The sequence below is a fragment of the Ceratotherium simum genome, chromosome 25 (assembly GCF_057802395.1).
Source record: "Ceratotherium simum simum isolate JZ-2026a chromosome 25, ASM5780239v1, whole genome shotgun sequence".
NCBI classification, from domain to species: Eukaryota; Metazoa; Chordata; class Mammalia; order Perissodactyla; family Rhinocerotidae; genus Ceratotherium; species Ceratotherium simum.
In genome coordinates this window covers 21,044,232-21,065,418 of record NC_141924.1, presented here as the reverse complement: position 1 = coordinate 21,065,418, position 21,187 = coordinate 21,044,232, and the positions used below count along the sequence as shown (strand labels likewise).

At 40.0% G+C, this 21,187-nt stretch overlaps 1 protein-coding gene across 3 annotated transcripts in view; it reads right to left on the bottom strand.

The window, feature by feature from the left end:
* IGF1 (insulin like growth factor 1) overlaps positions 1-20,494 on the bottom strand; it is a 70,189-nt gene extending 49,695 nt beyond the window's left edge. The window contains exons 1-3 of one of the 3 annotated variants that reach the window (XM_087449029.1): positions 20,028-20,494; positions 17,904-17,906; positions 15,331-15,487 (exon numbers count right to left, since the gene is read on the bottom strand). In XM_087449029.1, the coding sequence (XP_087305155.1) occupies positions 15,331-15,487; positions 17,904-17,906; positions 20,028-20,090 (223 nt within the window). In that variant the 5' untranslated portion in view covers positions 20,091-20,494. Of the gene's footprint in view, positions 1-15,330; positions 15,488-17,903; positions 17,907-20,027 lie in introns of those variants that run through there. The other 2 variants (XM_004418033.3, XM_087449028.1) reach the window with 2 other exon arrangements.
* Positions 20,495-21,187: the final 693 nt, after the last annotated feature.

Sequence of the window (21,187 nt, the reverse complement as noted above, 5' to 3'; positions counted from 1 at the left end):
GAGCCTGGGTGATAGTTCAAAAACAATAAATGAGTGTTGAATTGAATAAAAGAGAAAGGTATATGGTTAATATCCAAAGAGATCTTGCATATCTGGGGCAGGGGTGGCATGGGTCAATGTATGCTAAGGCCAGATGGGTATATAAATGAATAAAGCAAGCCTGTAAGGACTACGGTAACCTGGAGGGGCACATACCCCACCTAAATGGCTCCAGCCAATGGCTGCCACTCAGGAATGCCAGTCAGCAATGCTAGATTTTTCACCCCCCCCCCTTTTTTTTGGTGAGGAAGATTGGCCCTGAACTAACATCTGTTGTCAATCTTCCTCTTTTTGCTAACATCTGTGCCAATCTTCCTCTATTTTGTATGTGGGATGCCACCACAGCATGGCTTGATGAGTGGTGTGTAGGTCCACACCTGGGATCTGAACCCACGAATCCTGGGCTGCAGAAGCAGAGCACACAAAATTAACCACTACGCCACCGGAATGGCCCAACACCCATTTTTTGAAGAGAAATTGTTCATCTTTGTTTTTGTTTAAACTTTCTTGATTTTTATAATTCCAAAATTAAAAAAATATATTGAGTGGACTAAACAAAACATGTCTGTGGGCTAGATTCAGGTGGGGTGGGAGTAGGGTCTGGTGCCGTTTTGTGACATCTGCTCCAGAGCATTAACTCCATGAGAGTAGGGGCTCTGTTTGACTCATTCCTTTCATCATTTGTGTTTTGCTAACAAGAAGGCACTCAATGAATGGTGTGGACTGGAATAACATAGGGGAGAAATATTCCTATATTCTCAAGCTTGGGATTGTGTGATTGATATTTAAGGGGTCCTCACACACTATTGGAAAACTTCTTTGAAGGCATGGCTTCATCCTCCCTCGGGTATTGCTTAGTACGGAGCAGGTGCTCAGCTGATGATGCTATAACTAAACCGGGCAGTGCTATAATTTTACTTCTATACATTTTACTAAAGCACTGAGCAAAAGTCATGAAAGAAGAGTGCTAATAAAAAAGCATACAATAAACTTCATATCCAGTGAGATTTCTTAAAGGATTTTAGAGATTTCCAAGAAACAACAGTAAATGTTAGTTTTGGAAAAGGTCTTAGAAATTATCTTGTCAACATTCTTTCAGTGGTGCCAAGGAGTCAGGAATATCGTTGTGTTCAAATGCTGTGGATTAATTCTAAACAAATTAAACATATACTTGTGAGATAAATCCAATACCACCTTATCCTAGGGTTGAATACAATCAAGAGGTGGCAGGTACTTAAAAAAAAGTATGTGAAAACTGTATCTAAGACTTATTTTTTTCCCGTGGAGAACTGTGAAAAGAGATCACAATGATCCTGCTTCAGAATGAAATGTCTTGGTACATTTTAATATCAGTGTTCTAGTGGAAACAGGTTTTGAGACCCATGGGACTAATCACCAAATTTGCCAAGTTATTTAGTGGTAGAACTCGGAGTAAATCCTAGACTTCCTAATGCCCCAATTCAGAGTCCTCCCTTTTTTCTAGTGTCATTCAAGGAATAGAAGTTACAAACTGGCCCTCTTGCACCTTTACCTGCCTGCTGTGGGATATGGTCTTTCTGAAGAGGCCATGTCCTTTAGATATCTAGACCTTCATTAATTGGCTGAGGCTGGGGAATCTGCCGAGTTCCAGAATGGGTATAGTGAAGGCTTTCAACTGGGGAGCCAGCTGTCTCTTTGAAAAGCAGTTTTAAAGTTTACCCTGCACCTTTCAATAGGTGACAGAAACCCACTTTTCCCTTAAATCCCTGTAAGAATCCTAATGGAACTAATCAACTCAGAGTCATGAGAATATTATTAGAACCTGGCTGAGCGTGACAAAGAAAGCAATTTGATATGAGTAAAACACACATTTGTCCACTCAATGCAATTAGAAATATTTTTTTTAAGGACTCTTGCTTGGCTGTTCTTGAAAAATGTAACTATTGAAAAAGAAACTGGCAAGATCTTAAGGACTGGATCTCAGTTCCTGGCCCCAGTGATGGGTTTGGAAATTGCAGCCACAGCAATTAGGAGTTCCAATTTCCAGTTCACAGAAGGTCAGGCCATGGGGTTATCCTTAGAGCAGTTCTATACTTCCTCTGAGGAAAGGCTCCACCGGCTTGGGAGAATCGAGACTTGATACAATTGAATCAGCATATATATTGTTAACGACAACAAGCAGGTTTGGCCCCAACAATATTTTTCAAATCTTCAGTGAAAGTTCAGCTCTGACTGTTTTGTGTTCTCTCTCTTAACACAGGAGAGTCACCAATCAACATGTTATTTCCTGGGATTTCCTGGACCAGGGCACCTCAAACCCTAATGTACATACAAATCCCCTGGCTATCTAGTTAAAATGCAGATTTTGTTTTAATTATTCTGGAGTAGGGTCCTTGATCCTGCATTTCTAACAAGCTTTCAGGTTGCTTTGAGTAGCAAGGTTCTAGATCTGCCTTCACATACTAAACTATATTTTTACTATGTGACATTGATGTGTGTGTCCCTTAGAACATTTATTAATCAAATGAAATTTTCACAATATAAATAAGAGGTTGTTTCTTGCCACAAAATACTTTCCCTGGCCTTCAATAGAGTCTGGTTTCTTCTAAGAGATAGACTTTTCTGTTCTTTATTATTTCTGTTTTTAATTGGGCAGGGCATTGAAATCATTTACATTGATCGAAACCAATCATCTGCTGAATGACTTTAAGACACTAAGAGATCAGTGCCTACTTCAGAACCAGCCAGAATTAAGTCCTACTGTGTCTTTAGCTTACACATCACGGTGTTTTTGTTGCAATATTGCTGAACTCTTGTCTGGCTTCTCTGGTAAGGGAGATTTCCATAATTGCACGCAAAGCACTAGTAATCTACAGAAATGCCAGCCAGATTTGTGGCACTAATACCTTTTACAAGTCTTATGATTCATATGACTCAGGGCCCACAGACTGTCTATCTTAAGGTAAGCCTGAAATGATTCCTGTTGCATGGTATGTCATTGGTCTTCTCAGAATCTATCCTCAAATATCTGTTCCATAGAGGGAGGCAAGAATCAGCAGAAAAGAAGGAATCTTTGGAGAGCGAAAAACATCTCTACACCAAATTGAGAGAGTGGAATTGTAAGGTGAATGCAATTAACTGGCAGTTGCGTCTGTGCCGAAAACATAATCACCCCTTTAATAGGGAACATTTGCTGTGCTTGACAAACTCACAGTGAAATGGTTGGATCCATAGAAAGGAACATGCTGAAAATGGTTTCAATATGATCCTGTTTTTTCACTCAATAGCCATTGATTGAGGGTGCCCAGCCAAAAGCAATGAGAAAATGAGCCAACAATAGTCTTACCCTTTGACCATATTAGATATAGTTGCAGCTGAAATTTGTTATATGTTTCAGGAATCACAAAGCATCCATATGGAACAAATATTTGGCAGTATGGCACATGATGAAACCAGGAAAAATTAGACAAATTATCAATCACTCACTCCCAAATTACCCAAAAAAGAAATTAGATCCATTTTCAGTAGCTTTGCTTTCAAATTTCTTCATTCCATGAGTCACCACTACCTTCTGCCAAACTAAATATGTCTATGAACGGCTGGAAACTTTAATGGAAAGAAACATAAAACTCAAAATACGTAGGAAAATTTAAGCTTCTTCATGGAAGACCTTCATGGAAGACTAGCAAGTCAGGAATGTGTGGAGACAGAAATAATGCATCGACAATACCTTTTGTTTTGGGTAGCTTCTGAGTTAACAAGCAATACGAAATGCATACATTAGTCAACCACCTGACATGACTTCAAATTAAAATGATCTCCAAAAAGGAATTAGCTCTTTGCTTTTTTTTTTTTGTCTCCAACCCATCAAACAACTAGAGTCTATGAAGAGCCACAGACCTAGAGTCAAGTTGCTCAGATTTGAGACAGAGATTTGACGTTATTCAATGGGTGGAAGAAATTGGAAGAAAGTTTTTATGAATGATTAAGGGTTTGAATTTTCAAAGACTATTCCGATGCATTACACTGGAAGAATATGACATAGCAGTTCACTCTGAGTTTAAGGACTATGGTTGCCAGTGTTACCTTCACGTGAGTTTATCAAAGTTAAGTTTAAAGTGTCCAGCTGTTCAGAGAGCGCTTGACTGAGAGTGAGGTGACTGAACTACAGGCCTGGCTTTTCCACTAGCACGCTTTGTGACCTCATGCACATCATGTTTTTCTGGATCTCGCTTCCCTCATCTGGGAAGTGAGAGCACTAGACTATATTGCTCTCTATGGTTCTTTCTAGCTCTCCAACTCTTCAACTGGCAATTAGAAACTACTTGTAGTGTTCTCTGAGGGCTGGTGCTCCAGCTGTTGTACCTACCTTGGGGCTTATTTGCTAGGGATGTACCATTTGTTACCTACCTTCCCTTGACTACCACTGCTCCTTTTAGTGTGAATATCTCATATGAAATAAGAGAGAAAACTTGAGTGGGGGTTCTGTTCTCAAAACTATTTCCGTAGGTGGAATCTATTTGTGAGGGCTCGTATGGTAGCCCTGGAAAACTCCTTCTTGACTATAATTGGCTTACTCTTGATCTAGGAGAAGTCTTCCCTTGGGCAACAGTGAAGGAGTCCCAAGATGTGATGCCTCAAGTAGAATTTTTTCTTCTACACCTTCAATCTCAGATCCATAATGGTGGCAGTAACAAATGGAAAGTCATGGGGTATATTCTGGGGACTAGTAGAAGGAAATAGCTTTTGGAAAGACGTTTCAACATCAAGTCAAGGAGTTTTATTAAGTGCCCAATGCTGATGCTGTGGAGGACAGAAAAAAACTTTTAAAACTTAGTCTCTGTTTTTCTGAAAGAGCTCAATATAGAGAGGATGAAAATCCATAGCAGCAGTAACCGGTATTTGACTGTGTGGTTCAAAAGTGTCCTTGCTATGTCAAATGTTGTGTCATTGGGAGCTGCTGGATGTGAAACCTCTGGGATAGAAGAATCTAATAGTCACTGGTCCATATGGTGATAAAAACTCACAATTTTGATTTCATTAAAGCCATGCTCAAAAAAATTCAATTCCCCTAAGTCAGGCTATGATAAGGAAGTGGTTTAGATGGGCAACTTGAGAGCGCAGAGATACTTTTCTGATTAGTGAGGACATTCTCTCTGCTGAACACTGCTTTTTGAGGCTAAGCAGAAATCACCAATAGCTGACTTGGGAGAATGGAAATCTTTTGCCTACGTGTGATACCTCAGTGACTACATAACCACCTTGTGGAGACAAACTCTTTAGGCAAGCTCAGTGTGGTAAAGTGATAGGCTCCATCTTTTTTCTGCTTCCTCCAATGAGGACATAAACAGTAATACTGAGTGAGCAATTTGAAGATTCATTAATTAACTCTTGGGTGGTCCGAATGCAAAGTGACATGTGAATAGGAGATACCAACATGCTTTTCTTTTTAATTAATAAGGTTGAGAAGATACACTGCCAAATTACCTTCTCTAGATTATAATTATTACGGAACCATTGAACTAATGGTTCAATATCATTAATGGTTGAAGTCGAACCATTGAACAAATTTGTGGGTGGTGATTAGAGGGACAAGGCAGAGTATTTAATTCAATCCATTAATAGTGACATATATGGATGGCCCATTCAGTTTCCAAAACCCTTCTATAGTTGAGCCTCAAAAGAACTCTGAGGTATAATATTTTTATTCCCATTTTACTAATGAAGAATGTAAAACCCAAGGAAATTAAGTGATTTCTCCAAGGTCAGAGAACTATTAAGTAAGGGAGCTGGGTGGGGCCCAAACGTGGAACTTCTTATTTCCAAGTAATGCTTCATTGATCTCTTTCTCCTCTCTGGTGGGGCTGTTTATGGACAATAAAACAACTGTGATGATACTCAGATAGGAAAGACACAAGAAGGGAGGAGAAAAATTGTGGCTACTACCTCTGAACCAGGCTTTTTCACTTGTGAGGACTTAAGAGCTTCTTTATTACATGACCAAGAAGGGAATGGACACAAATATCAAGGTCAAGGGTAACCAGCTTCTTTTTCACTTGCTCTAGGTGGTCATAATCAAACTAAGTGCACAGTTTTGCTCTACACAATTTCTGCCTTCCCTTCTTGCTGTTACTAAAATAAATGAGTTCCATAGCTATAAGACGAAAGGGAAGGCCTGCAAATACCTTTTATATAGCCTAAAGGAAGAGCTTTGTATTTTTAGAAAAGAGCTTTCAAAACCACAATGACTCTTCTCATTGCTTACTCCTGGCAATGGACCATAGACTCCTGATTAACCAATGACTGATAATTAGTTTGTGTGTTACTTTCACTCATGGCCTTCCTATAACTCTAGTTGCTTTTCTTCTGGACACTTCTCTAGTCCAGTAGTTTTCAACTAGGGGTGATTTTACCCCCTCCCAAGGGGACATTTGGCAATGACTGGAGACACTTTTGATTGTCATGACTAGGAGGATGGGACTACTGGAATGTAGAAGGTAGAAGCTAAGTATTGTGCTAAACATTCTACAATGCACAGGACAGCCCCTCTCCCCCAACAAAACATTATCTGGTTTAAAATGTCAATAGTGCTGAGGTTGAGAAATCCTGTTGTCAATGGTGCTGCTGGGGGAGGTGAGGGAGACTGAAGTTGGATTTAAAAGCATGCCACTTGGTCTCACAAAGGGTCTGGGGTTGGCGGCAAGGAGGAAGGAGGAGTGAGGAGGCTGAAATCTATAGTGTCCTCAAGTCAGTTTCATCCAGAATTGCAACTCTTGGTGCTCCTTTCCCCGGTTTCATAGATAACCAGGAGTTGGCTGCATGTGAGTTGGCACAGCACAGACTTTCTTAATCACTTGCTTCCGATGAAAGACCCATTTCATCAGGGTAAAAGGCATAGAAGTAGTACCATCTTCCCAGCAATATTCACAGAATTGACACTATGACCAACAAATTTTCAAAGTTTAAAAAGACCCCTCCGACAGCCTTCCTAGTACCTCACAAAGACCACAGATGAAAGAAGAAAGTCTGAAGAGACTCACAGAGTGTTTGCTTGGAAATCTGCAAAAAAATCAGGTGTAAATTTCTTTTGGCTTGGGGCCGTCAGAGAAATCTCCAGAAAAAAAGCTGATCCAACAACTCGTCAGACTGTTTCAGTTTTTCCAGGAGCACAGCTTTGCTAAGTCATTCCAAAGCAGTTCTACCCAAGTTGACATTGGAGAGATTGACCAAAGAGTCAGAATAGTATAATATACAATAATAGTCTAAATTATGACCTTAAGTGGACTTGGAATGCCCGAAGCGCATCTGAAGACTTTGTGTACTGTATAGGAAACAGCAGAAAATCACTTCAGTCTGTGCAAATTTCTACAGCAAGGGAAGAAAAGTGTTAACTTAAGTCTCAAGCAAGTTGAATGGAATAAAAGAGCCACGAAGATCCATGTTCATTTGGATGAGTTTGATTGGAGGCCTCTCCTGGCCATTTTAATTTACCAGGTAACTTTGACAAAGGCATGGTTCATTTCTGCTAAAGGCAGAACACTGCATTGGAATCAGAAAAGAGAATCAACAGTATCTTCTTCTGCCTCTGCCACTAACTAGCAGTGTGACCTTAGACATGTCACTTCTTTCTGAGTTTCATTCTTAGTGTTTGCCCAGATTATTTTTCAAGGGTTTCCAAGCTTATAACAATCTTCAATTTTACTTCTTTGAACAATTAGGTAGTTTTAAGAGGGAGATATTAGAGAGATGTATATTTAATCAATAATCAGGTTCTTGGGTGTCTTCCCAGGGGCTTTAGCATGTCTTTTTTTTGGCATGGAAATCCTTATCCCTACAGAACGCCTGAACATTTAAGGCAAAAGGTTTTAATTTAAAAGACTGTGTGGTCTCTGCTGGTTGCACAATTTCTCTTTGTGTCCGTGCTGCTGCTGATCAAATATTGCAAAGCCATTAATTACCTTAGAACAAATGCAGAGGGCCACGTGCAAAAGTTCTGGCCAATTGCATAAAGCAATATGCCAGATGTAAAGTAAGTGAAGGGTTTTTCTTGGTATTTAAGGTTCAGTGAAAAAGTAAGAGGGGCAGCTATGCCAAGAATGAGAACCAGAGCTTGCCAAGTGCTTCTTTAAGCGGCTTTAGCCAATGTGAGACTAAACAGTGCATTAAATAGGCATACAACTTACTGCAGTTAAGGAATTGCGTGTCAAATAACAGCTCTTTGCTATGTTTTAAACATGATCTCGCATGTAGACAGAGACAAACAGAATGCTGTGTTGTCATCTCCTTAGTCTAACAGCTAATAAGGCCTAGGGATTTGAACTTTCCAGGCAACCCAAAGTAATTCTTTGTGATGTAAGAGTTTGCTGATGTTTCATGGAGAGGTGTAGGATGGAACTCTGCCAGGGCAGCAGCTCAGTGCAAAAACAATTTTTTGCCACCATGGTTGTCAGAGATGTCTGGCTGCATAAAAGAGCAAAGGCTTTGTAGCCTGTTATTGAGAACAATGAGAAATCTCCTTGGAAGAGATCTTGTGCCTGTTTTCAGTATGTCTGATTTTTGGTATAGGCTGTGGGATCAGAGGGAAGGCTGCTAGAGGGATGAGGTCGGCTCTTAATAGAGGCCCTAAGGAATGCTGGCATGGTACGTGATGTCTGGACAGTGTATATGGAGGCCCAGAGAATTTGAAGAATGCCAAAACTCTTGGATCCAAAATGTCAAACCTACCAGCCACTGAAGATAGGAGACATTCCAATACCTGTGGTCTTCAAACAGCTGGTTGAGTAATACCTGCACAGGTGGAGCCTTGCATCCAAACACTTGGCTGCTCCCACTGCTCCTTTCATGGTCAAGTTGAGGAACTCTCTTCCTGCCTGGTTCACTATCTGGATTATGATGCCTTGTGGCCACCTCTCCTTTACCACTTCTCTCACAGCACCCAGAGAAAGATCCTTGGTCCAAATAAATAGCCCTTCTTCAGTAGGTCTTTGAGAAAACCTAACAGAACTAATAGCTACAAGAAATGAAATACTTGAGGTTTGCTGGCAGAAGAAGAAAACTTGAAGTTGACCAGAGGAGGGCCTCCCTCAGATCATACTGCATATCCTGGTGCTCACAGGTGAGCTGCAGTGTTCTGTCTGAGTGGGGTGCAAGAATTCAGTCTGAACGCTCTTGATTAGCAGCTCTAATCAAAGAAGACTTTTCTTGTTCACTCCGAGGAAATTCTATTAGTATTTCCTAAATTTTTCCAGAAGGTAAAATGTAGGGTCATTACTTGGATCTCTCTCTCAAGCCTCATTTCAAAGGAATATTCAGAATCAGCAAGGTCACCTAGGGATTCCTGCTCCTTCTCTCTCAGAAGAGAACAGGAATTTTGGAAGCATCTCCCTCTGCTACAACACTTGGTGCCTCTAAACAATATGAATGGCCAGAGGAACATGTTTCTTGGAGATAAGAGACCTTGATTTTGGTTCTGGATCCATCCAGTGAGGTAAGTCACAAAATCTCAGTGTCTCATATTTCCCATTTGTCCAATGAAGCAATAATTATTGCCTTCCAAGACTGGGGTCAAGACAAAGTGAGACAGCTAATATAACTGGATTTTGAAAAAGCAAATATACTAGTCGAACATTAGACATTCTTCTTGTTATTAATACTACTATGTAACTATTACTACTAATAACAGGTTTTATCAGCTACCCCTAAGGAGACAAAATGAGTGTGTAATTAATTGGGCTGTTAAGATATCACAACTTATGCAGTAGACTCTGCAACTGATCCCACAAGAGAATAAATAAGTATAGTAGCTAACATGTGTATGGTACTTACTATGTGCCAGGCAGTATTCTAAGGTATTACGTTCTAATATATTAACCCATTTAATTCTAACACCAGTTCTATGGGGCAGAACTGAGGCAGTTTCTTAATGAAACTCTGTCTCATTTTACAGACGAGGAAATTGAGGAACAAAGAGGTTAAGTAACTTGCTCAAGGTCAACCTCCAAGTAAGTTGCAGAGTTGGGATTCAAACCCTGGATTCCTGATAATAGAGACCATGCTCTTGGTCTTGAACTCTTCACTCTCCTGCGTCTTATAATTCTCCATCAGAGAGGAGATGGTCTTGAAGAGCATTAAAATGTCCAAAAAAAAAAAAAAATGCAAATTATTTTCTAATTTTGCATAGAAACTATCACTTTTTTAGTGGTCCCTTGGTCCTCCTGGGCATATTTAAAGAGTAGTAGCAAGCACTTAGGGTCAATATAAAAACTCACTGTTTTTCTTTAAGAATACCTGTGGCCTATTAGCTTAGTAGGGCTAATGAACTCAGGGCCATAAGGTCAAACCCACATATGCCAATTAGTTTCAAAGAGAAAAGCTTTTCCACAGCCAGTGACTATATCCCTAACTTTGACCAGCTATCATAGAAACGCATGGCTGCCAGTCTACAAGGTACCAAGCCAAGGAATGCAAATGGTGTGCCACTCAAAGCAATGCTAATGGTGAGTGAGTGTATCTTTGAGTGCCCCAAATTGTGTACTCTCTTCTTTAATTGGAAAGGCAGTATCAATAGACTGGGAAAAAGCTTTTGGTCAAGTTTAGAAGCTTATTGATTCTTATTTATCCCCTCTAATTTAGTAAAGGACAGCCCAAAACTGACCTACTCGTCCTCATGTTCAAGAGAGTGAGAAAATGCAAACATGGGAACTGTTAGCTGGTCTTTCCTAGCAAAGAAAAGTGGCCATCTGTTTTCATGAGGCATGTGCTCGTTTGGCCAGATGACCTGAGTGTATTTGGTCTTGTTTGAGCTATTCCATCCCTGAGGGGTTGAAATCCAGCTTAAAACAAAAAAGAAGCTGGCTCCTCTTTCTTTAAGTAGGTGTAATCTCCTATCTTTGGGGATGAACAGAAACTATGTATAGAAGATAAAGAAGATTAAATGTTCTTTGGTCACTACTTAAATCCAAGGTTCTCCTTTCTTGAATAGCACCAAATCCTTGTTAATTACAGCCTAGACTAAGAGTCTGTTAAAGTTAGAAGAGGTCATTTACTTTAACAAAATCTCCTTGTTTTATAGACAAGGACATTTCGGCCCAGGATGTTTAAATGCCTACCAAAGTCATATAGCTAATGAATGACAGGTCTGGGAGCAGTTTTCTGAGCACTATATTTCAGATGAAAGAAGCTTGAGTTAATAATAATAACCTAGATCTAGAAAGGTTGTTGCAATCAATAATAATGAAATTCATTGCAAAGTTTCGCTTAAACTCTACAAAACAGTATGTTTTAACCCATGAAGAATGCCATTCATTTATTCAGACCTGTTCTTAATAACTATGCATTGGAAGTATATTTTACAAAAGCTATAAATCTGAAATAGCCAAAAGGGTATCCAACTTTCATTTCTAATTGATTTACTTCTCCTTTTTCCCAGACTGCCGAGGTAAAGCATATACAGTTTATTTAAGGGACTGTTTATAGACTCTTAAAACGAAAAAGGACCCCAGAAACTTGTTTTCTTTTGGTTGCTCTTAATTGAAACCATCCAAGATGTTGGTTGTCTGTCAATTTTTTAAGTATCTCCAAGGAGAGAAATTCCACAAGCCCCTAAAGCGCGTGTTAAAATGGTGAATCGCAAAGGCTGTCAAAAATTTTATCTATGGCAAGCTTAACTTCTCCTATTTCACTTGAAGTTCTTTTCCTCTTGCTGTTTCATGCAAAACAAGGTTATCACCAGTCACCCTCTATGAGGGCTCCATCAATCTGCTAAGATAATAGCTAGCTCTTTCCCATTATGCGCCCTCCATTATGCCACAATTTTTCTCATAGGACTATGAGCGCACAAGACTGGTTGATATGCCCTCTCACTATGATGCATAGGGAAGAAGCGGTAATTAGCTCTTCATTGGAACTTTCATTTCATAAAATGTCTGGGGAAGCTGCATTAATTATAGAGGAACTGTTCCACTTATGCTGGGAAGATGTTCACAAAACAGATAATCTAGAAGGTTGCTTCCACTGTGCTCTCGTGGAACTCAGGCTTGTAGAGAAATATGAGCTCATCCACAACATTGAGTCGATCTATCCAAAATAAGCATTGCAAAAAAATTTTATTCAGAACCCTTTTGTCTCTAACAGGGTTAAAAAAACCTCTCCTTGTTAAACATTATGGCTCAACGAAAAAGATAGATATGGAGGCAATTTGCTTTTAGATGTTTGAATTTCAAACTGAGATCAGAAACTGCCTTTTACTATTAAAAAAAATCCGTGATTTGAAGCAGCCTGAAATAAAAGGCACGGCCTCAAGAAAACTTTGAAAATAAGGGTAAAAACAATAATAAGAGTCAACTGACAAGGGATGCAAGTGGGGATGACTGCTTTCCTGTAAAAAATATTTCAAAGACTGTAAATGCTTCAAGCTGACTTCTCCACACACAGTAAATCTCAGGGGACAAAAAGGAAACTCAATAAAATTTGTTGACAACAGTTAATGCCTGTAAGAATAATTGGCTCAGACACAAAACAGACCATCAACGTAGCTTAGGGACGACCAAAATGCAGCTTTTAAGTCATTGTTAGTATACATTGTATTCAGCTGAAAAAGGAAAAACAGTTTTGTCAAATAGCTGGATAAATATGCAGCAAGAAGAATTGTCCAAAGTACCTGACAAACCTAATTCTTGATGGTTCTAAAGACTGAGATCCCAAACGAGTAATTCCATTCCACTCAATTGGATTCAATTCAATTCAGTCATGTCAGTTCAACAATCAAATATGAGCCTTTCCTATACCGGCCAGGCATTGAGCTAGATACTGGGATTCAATGGTAAATAAATATGGCCTTTGGCATCAAGGAGCCCATGGAGAGGGTAGATCCTGGTTAGGCTATTTTAAATGTGGGACAAAGTATTCAGGAAAAGCATAAAGGACTATAATCTATTCTCCCATGATTATTTTTCTCTTACTGCACTTGATAATACTTATGTGCATGTTTTTTTTTTTTTACCTCCCAACTAGACTGTGAGTTCCTTGAAGGCAAAGTCAATCCCTCATTCATTTCTAGGCATCTCATTCATGCCTAGTACAGTGTCTTACACATAGCAAATGCTCCATCAATGCTTTGAATTAAAGACTTTAAAGGGGCTAACTTTTCTTGGACAAAAAGGATTGTCCAGTTGACTAGAAAGTTAATGAGAATACTTTTGTGCACTAGGATCTATATCAGACAAAGAATTTACGAGTCACGAAATTCTATGAGACAGAACTTATGGAACATAGACTCCCAATGACAATACTGACAATAATAACACACAAATTATAAAACCATTTTCTATTCAAAGTTGTCCTTTAAACATCGAGAGTTGCCATATATAACATTCCCCTCTCAAGTTATTAAAATAGAATAAAAAAAATCTTTGCTAAAATTTGATCATTGGAGTAATAGAATGAAAGAAGCTTTTCAGTGTTTTGAAATTGATTTCCATCATTGTTGTCCAAAACTCTTAACTATCTGTGTGAACATGTGTAAGTATCATATGGTTACTTGGAACCAAATCATTTCTTTCCATTCTCATTTTTCGTCATCTAATGCAAACATCACAGGCGTAGAAGGATGCAGTTTCCACGCACTGTGCATGGAAATCCTGGAGCATGTCATGTTGAACATCACAATTCAACCTGGCATATAACAGAAGACACTTGTGGGCTTGGCAATCACCTAGGGAAGTGGATCAAAGGAAATTGCACGAATGGATTATCAAGGCAAAAAATAAAATCCTCCTGAGAACCACTTATTCAGTTTTTAAAATGTGGATCAGGAACAGCAGACTAGAGAATAATGACAACCCATCGTTGGGTGACGTTGATGTGACACATTGCCTTCCACAAGATATTTTAAAGATAAAACAAGTCTGCTATTTGAAAAGCACTCACCCGATGAACTCATTCATCTGCACTGCAACAGAGAACTGGATAGACTTGCTTTATTGCCAGAAAAATAAATGAATTCACTCAATTAAGGCATTGGCTGATCACAGAGAGCGAGAATTTGCCCATTCAAATAGTAGAAAGCACATCTTCTCTCTCACTAGTTGTTTAAAGGCTATTTGTTGCCAAATCTACAATGATTCCAGAACATCAGTCCACCTATAAGCCTCTTCCTTCCCTTTCCCTCTACCCATCCCAGACTGACGTACACCGACTCCTCCCCACAGTGACACACACACATACACACACACGCACACACACACACACACACACCACCTTTCCTGGGAAAAAGAAGAGAGAGACCTGAAGTGTGTGAATCATCACAGGAGCTATTCAAAGCTTAGTGGGTAACTGAGGTAAGCTGTCTCCACTTGAGCGATATGAACCTCTAAGAATGATTCATGCTCACAGAGGACCTGACCGTCAGTTTCCTGGAACTCTCTAAAATTCCAAAGAATTATATAGAATGAGCATCTGGCTTTAAATCTTTCACTGTCCCGTAATATGCAATGAGACTGGTGCCTCTGAGGTAGACTCTTTAAGTGATCAGTTCCCTCAGGCAGCATTGACTTTTGTTTGGGTTTACTGTTTGCAAGAACTGACTTGGCTGTCTACTTGTTATTGACTGTCAACTTCTTAATCACCTGAGACCTACTTCTGGGAGAAGTGACCCTGCACTTGTCAGAAACCCTTTTCCAGATGGAGATATCACCAGAGAGCCCCAGAGAAGAGCCACGTCAAAGGAAGGCAATAACAAAAAAAATCAAGGTCAATTTGCACAGAAGGCAAATTAATACAGCATCTCACTTTGTATTTAGAGAGAGCCTGTGTATTTGAAAATGTGCCTTTGAGCGAAGTTCACCTTCTGTCTGTTTCTGGTGATTTCATATTCCATGGAGACACCTGGGATGTGCCCCCTTCATTCTTTTTCCAAGTCCACCTTACTATTTTAGTCCAAATTACCTAGCACTTAAAAACAGGCCCACACGTTTCCATATGTTTATATGTGCACAGCGAGATCTCGAAAACAAAAACCTCAGTCCTCCAGGGTCATTCGTCCCATCCTTTCACTGAAAGGAATGAATAGTCAAGGTAGAGTGTAGTAGTTGCAGGACAGCTCAGCAGAAAGTCATTAAAAGACAAACTGCTAAGGAGGAAAATTCCATCCTAAATCTGCAAAACCTGCCACAGCGCCGCTGAAACACTAGGCTTACTTTAAGGTGAGGAATCTCAGAGGCTGAGCATGACTGCCAGCAACGGGCAGTTATTCAGTTATTCACACACTCCCTGCGGTTGTAAATCCACAGAGCAGTGAGAGGGAGGGCTACTTACTGAAATAAAAGCCCCTGTCTCCACACACGAACTGAAGAGCGTCCACCAGCTCAGCCCCGCAGAGCGTCTCCGGTCCAGCTGAGGCAGAGCTGGTGAAGGTGAGCAAGCACAGGGCTAGGTAGAAGAGATGCGAGGAGGACATGATGTGCATCTTGACCTGCCGAAGAAACAGAAGGAAGGTCATGTTTCCTTCTTGGTCCTTGAAGGGGAGTAGGGGTGAGGCCCGGGTGCACCTACCCCAGCATTCCATTACTGTCATTAATCAAAACTACCCTGCAGAGAAGTGCAACAGCGTGCATGAGTGACCGCAGGGTGGCGTGGACTGAGCCTGTCTTGGCATCAAACAACGTGTGTTTAATGTCCTTGCTACTGTGGAACCTTGGGGAAGTCCTCCCTGAACCCCTTCTTTATGGGTTCCTGTTACAACTCAATGAGACAAAATATCTAGAAACATTTACTATGTAAATGAAAGATGCTATTATTGCAGTGGGATTCCACACCCCTCAGAGATCCTGGTAAACCTTTTGAATGATCAAAGGTTAAATTGTGCTCGGTCCAGATTTGGGGTCAAATGTGTTTTATTAATTTAAATTCTCCCAAGATTGTCCATCCACAGATGGCATATGCATTCATTATTGACCAGAATATTAAATTAACCAGAACATCATTCCCTAGCTACTGATTAAAGAGAATTTACTGTGGCTAAAAATGGACTTGTGAAAATACTATATAGTGTTATAGTTTTTTTTTTTTTTCGCTTAAAGAGAGAGACAGAGAGCCAGAGAAACAGAGATGGACAGAACAAGATAGAGAGAAAAAGAGAGACAGAGAAAGACAGAGAGACACAGAGAGAGATTTCTTACCTGGGGGATGTCAGCAGTTAATATAACCACAAGTGGAAGTAAAAAAACAGAAACAGGAAAAACGTGAAGGTTTAAGAATGAAATTGGCTCATGCTAAGTAAACCCTACTCCTTCTGCATTCTAAAGTCCCTTGTGTCAAGCTCAATATCAAATCAACCCATATGTAGAGAGTGCCTTCTATGAACTGGGCACTGGGCTCAAAACCTGAAAAAGTCTTCTTTTTTAGTCATAGGAATTCTGACTTCATCTCTTGGAGGGACTTATGTGTCACTGTATCCATTTTATAGCAAAATATATTGAGGGACCCCTGGTTGGCTTGACTTAGCCAATGGTAGACAGCCAAATGGCAGCCCTGCCAGAAACAGGATTCCTGTGGCTCAAGTCCCCATCCTCACTCTACGTAGTAGAAACAACGCTAAGGTGATCATTAAATTTTTCCATATTGCTACTTGTGGCACAAAGATGTGATTCTTCCAGGAAGCCTCCCAAGGTGAGTAGCTGCAACTCTCTCAGGTGCATTTACTTTCAGTGGCACTGAAAGAGTCACCAACAGGATGTTAATTGAGGGACCCTATCAAAAGGCTCATGGAGTTACGCTGGAAGCTATCATTATCAAAAGAGCCTTTTGTGAACCTCACAGTAGTGGTGGGTCCATTCAACCCCATCACTTCTGGAGAGAAAGACTCAATCCTTTATTTTCTGACCACCCTCTTTGCCCTCCATGAACTCTCAACTTAATGGCTCTACATCAGTGGCCAAGTTTGCTCCATCATTTTAATTAAGATTTCCATTTTTGTGGCCAGACCTTCAGCTCAGCAATTGGGAAAAAAAAGTAAACCCCTGACTCTCATTAACACAATGTACCAATTTAGTTAATGCTTGTAAAACAGTTGAAGATGAAAAGCGCCCTCTATTTGCAAATCATCATAAACAATGGCCATAAAATAGAAGAAAAGGTGAAAACTCAACAGAACATTTCTTCCATTTTCTTAATAGGACCTCTGCATAGACGGCTACTCCCTTCCATGGCCATCCCCCCACAGCCAAAGCCAGTGGGACTGCCAGAAACAAGTTATCATCCAATCCTCATTTTTCTTAGTTATAAAATAATTGGTGGGGATTTTCCCCTTCAATATTTCCAGTGGAAACCTCAACAAATATAACCCAACTGGATTTCATTGCCTGAAAAGGGCAAACTCATAATTGATCTTACAGAACATACCCCACGCTCTGGCAATGGGTCAGTTCTAGAATGTACATTATTCTACCCAGCTTATGTCTCTACCCCTCCCTTCCTTGTTGAGTTTATAGTAAGATTGAAGGTCAAGCACCTGCAATGGTAGATGCCTTAGAGTTCTTCAGTTCTTGTGAAATCCAGGGGAAAATGTACTCAACTTATAGTCTTAGTGAATTGAGAACTTCATTAGATGTGAAACCTGTATTTTTAATAGTTATTTCTGGTATAACACATTTAAGCCCAGCAATACATATAAATCTCTAGCATTTCAGAACTTAAGATTTATTTTTTACAGATTTTTCTTTTTCTTTTTTTGCTGAGTTATGTTGTCAGATAAATATCAGCACTTATAGTTCTAGGACAAGATAGAACCTCTAGTGCATTTTCCTTTAGTTCAGGGAACAGTCCAGTACACCCACAGAGAACCAGAGAATTTATCACATTATGTTCCCAAAAAGAAAACAATAACGAACTTGCTTAGGAGTTAAAAGTTTGAAACAAGTGGCCCCATATGTTCATCATTTCCTTGGCCTTTTATTTTGCCAAACACAAAAGAAACGAAGAGAGAGAGAGGAAAGATATGCTAGAGAGAAAGGAAGGAAAGAACCAGAGAAGAAGAGAAAAAAGAAAAAAAAAAAAATGTAGAGCGCTCTTTCCAAAAAATCATTCCCGAATTCAAAATTTAAAAGACCTTTCTTTTTATCTTAAATAAATGGAATATCAATTGATTCCAGATGTCTGGGCTACAATGAAAATGCCCAGCAAAATTTGAGGGCAATAGTCATAAGAAAATACTCACTGTAGGTGTAACCATTTTTGTTTGTTCCAGATCTTTTACAGCAGGTCAGGGTGGGTATTATGAGGCTGATGTGAATTGAAAACTGAGGACTTAAAAACATGTGCTGCTTTGTGGGTGGGGTTTGTGAAAGCATCTAGTTACATTTGGACACCCAGGCAGGTATACTATGAGCCTGGATAAACTGCCTTTTGTCCATTCAAACAATGAACAAATTGCACAGCTGGGATTTGAGTCAATCTTTTCCCCCCAATCAAGCCACCAATTTCCATTGTGTGCCTATTGTGGCCGCCCCGAACAGTGACCCAAGCTCCAGCCCCTCTCCCGTACCCTCTTCCCTCTGACTCAAGCACTTGGAAATATCTTGAGACTCAGAGTACAAATCAGCTTGTGAGTTCTGCTTCCAGGCAGGACACCTTTACTCACTGAATTACGTCTGAAAGACCAGCAGCTCCCTCAAACCACTTCCTGCTCCAAGTCCAGGAAAAGGTAACTTATTGCTAGTTCTACTTCTGAAAAGTTCAGCACACACAGCATGACAAGTTCATTTGGAGACAGTTTTTCAAACTTGTAACGAATGCAGAGATAACACTCCACAGCAGTCTTTTATGATCATCTAAGTAGGGAGACAAAACCCCTGGCTGTCAGACCACATAGGACATATGTATATTGACTTCATTTCTTTCAAAAGCAAGGTAGCTAGCATGCGTCTTAGCATCTCAAGGGCAGCAGAATCAGGTGCCTGACAAGGATGTATCCTTAACTCCTAAGCCACTTACTAGACTAAGAAAAGTCCTGGTGGTGAGTATCTGAAAGCAGCGAATGAATTGAGCCCTCGGGCAATTGCAACGGGGAGCCAGTGACAGCGGCTTGAAAGTGCTTGCAAATTGGAAAAACACAAGTCTTGAAGGATATAATTTTGCTGAGAATGGAAACTTGAACTAGAGCCAGTGATTGGAAACGAGAAGTCGGTGCATTGACAACGGCAGCCAAATTTACCTAAAGGGACTTTACAACACCGAGTACAAAATCAGAGTTTTACAACACAAAACCCCAAGTCCAAACTTCGCCCATGAAAGCCCTCTTCAAAAGATAAAACTTGGACAAGCAGTTGCTAGAAAGTTTCCGCTTTCCATATCCAGTATGCATTTGTTTAAATTATATGAATATGCCAGGTCAGCAAGAGTTGTCAAGGACTTCTTTTTCAGAAGAACAAATTAAACTTCACTCTAACTTTGACTCTCTGGGCATAAGTGCAGAGAGTTCCGGGACCTTAGCACCAAAGATCACATTTAAAAGCTTTAATATCATCTAAAATGAAACTCTTCATATGTGGCATGCCTTGTAACAAAGTCCTGACAAGTTACACACACACACACACACACACACACACAGATACACACACACTCATACACACATGAACATGGTCTTTAAAAAAAATCTGCACCTGCAAAAAAAAAAATCCAAAAGTTCATATGCATACTCTATAGCCCTTAACCATATACTAGAGAGGATTTAAAGGAATCTTCTATAATGAGACCACTGAAGCCCTGCAGGAGTGGAGGATTTAGCATAAGTACCTTTGCAATAGTTTCTACTCATACAGATATCTGTGCAAAGGCATCCATCTCCCGGAGCTATTTTTTCAGATCCCACAGAATTGCATATTCAGCAATTTATAAATAACTCCCAGCTCCGAAACAATGAAAATTCTAAAGTGAATCACATTTCTAGGCAGAAGCAAACAGTACACAATTTAAAGAAAATTCCCCAATGACTTCAAAGAGTAAGAAATATTTACCTTCAAGAAATCACAAAAGCAGCACTTAAATAATTGGGTTGGAAGACTGCTGATTTTTCCCATTGCTTCTGAAGTGCAAAGTCTGGAAATGAATTGGTTAGCAGGAATAATGAGGCAAAAAGAAATCCAGAGAGATGGGAGATGTTGAGAGCAATGTCACATTTCAATTTTGAGGACTTTATTCCATTGCGCAGGCTCTATCTGCTCTGAATTTAGCAGTGACAGTGAGATTTAGCAAACAGAAGAGGGATTTAGAGAAAATCCTCACATTTATCTACAAAACACAGACACTGTAGACAGGAAACAGCTGGGGGAACATTTGCCTTCTCTCTCTCTCCCTCTTCTGGCAAAGTTATCGAGTAAGGACTTTTTTGGGCATGGTGACAAATAACATCATACCTTTGCATTTTGAAACTAGAGCACAGAAGCATTTTTTTCCCTTAAAAGAATGTGTGTTAGTGACAGGGTTAGCAGACATTAAAATACGGATGCTGCCATAGAAAATAAGGATCCGTTCTCTGATTAACTTTCTACTGGCCACGAAGACACACACATCTGCTAATACACCTTACCAGTACTAAAGGAATATACGTGGAGGATGGGCGAGGAATTTTATATTTTAGAGCATATACAAAATTAAAAAAAAAGAAAAAAGGCCATTTCAAGCAAACCCTACAATTTTAACCCTGAAATGACTGGGGTAAACTAGATTGGAAGATAGCCCTGGGGTGACCCCTTGTCCTACTTGCCAAGTGAGGGGAATGATCTCATTTCCTAGAATCTAGAAAAGGGGCAGGCAGCATTGTAATTGGCCCCCTTTCGGACACTGTCTCATGCTTTTTGCCCGAGACAGGGTAAAAACTTTGCTGAGCTGTAAAGCCAACTAAAAAAATAAAATAAAATCTTTTTCTTCCTTCCTCTACTAGGCTGCCTATCACCCCCCAAGGGAAGGGCACTTGAGGGGCAAATTATTTTCCTGTTGTTCATATTTTTCTGCATAACTTGAACCTGTGTGTGTGTGTGTGTATGTGTGTGAGTGTGTTTTCTTTCTCTAATTTTTGTGTATTCTAAACAACACCAGCTGGCTAGCAATACCCTCTCAAGGGTTATGATGTCATTCAAATCCCTCAACTTCATGAGTGGCCAGCGACATGGTCCAA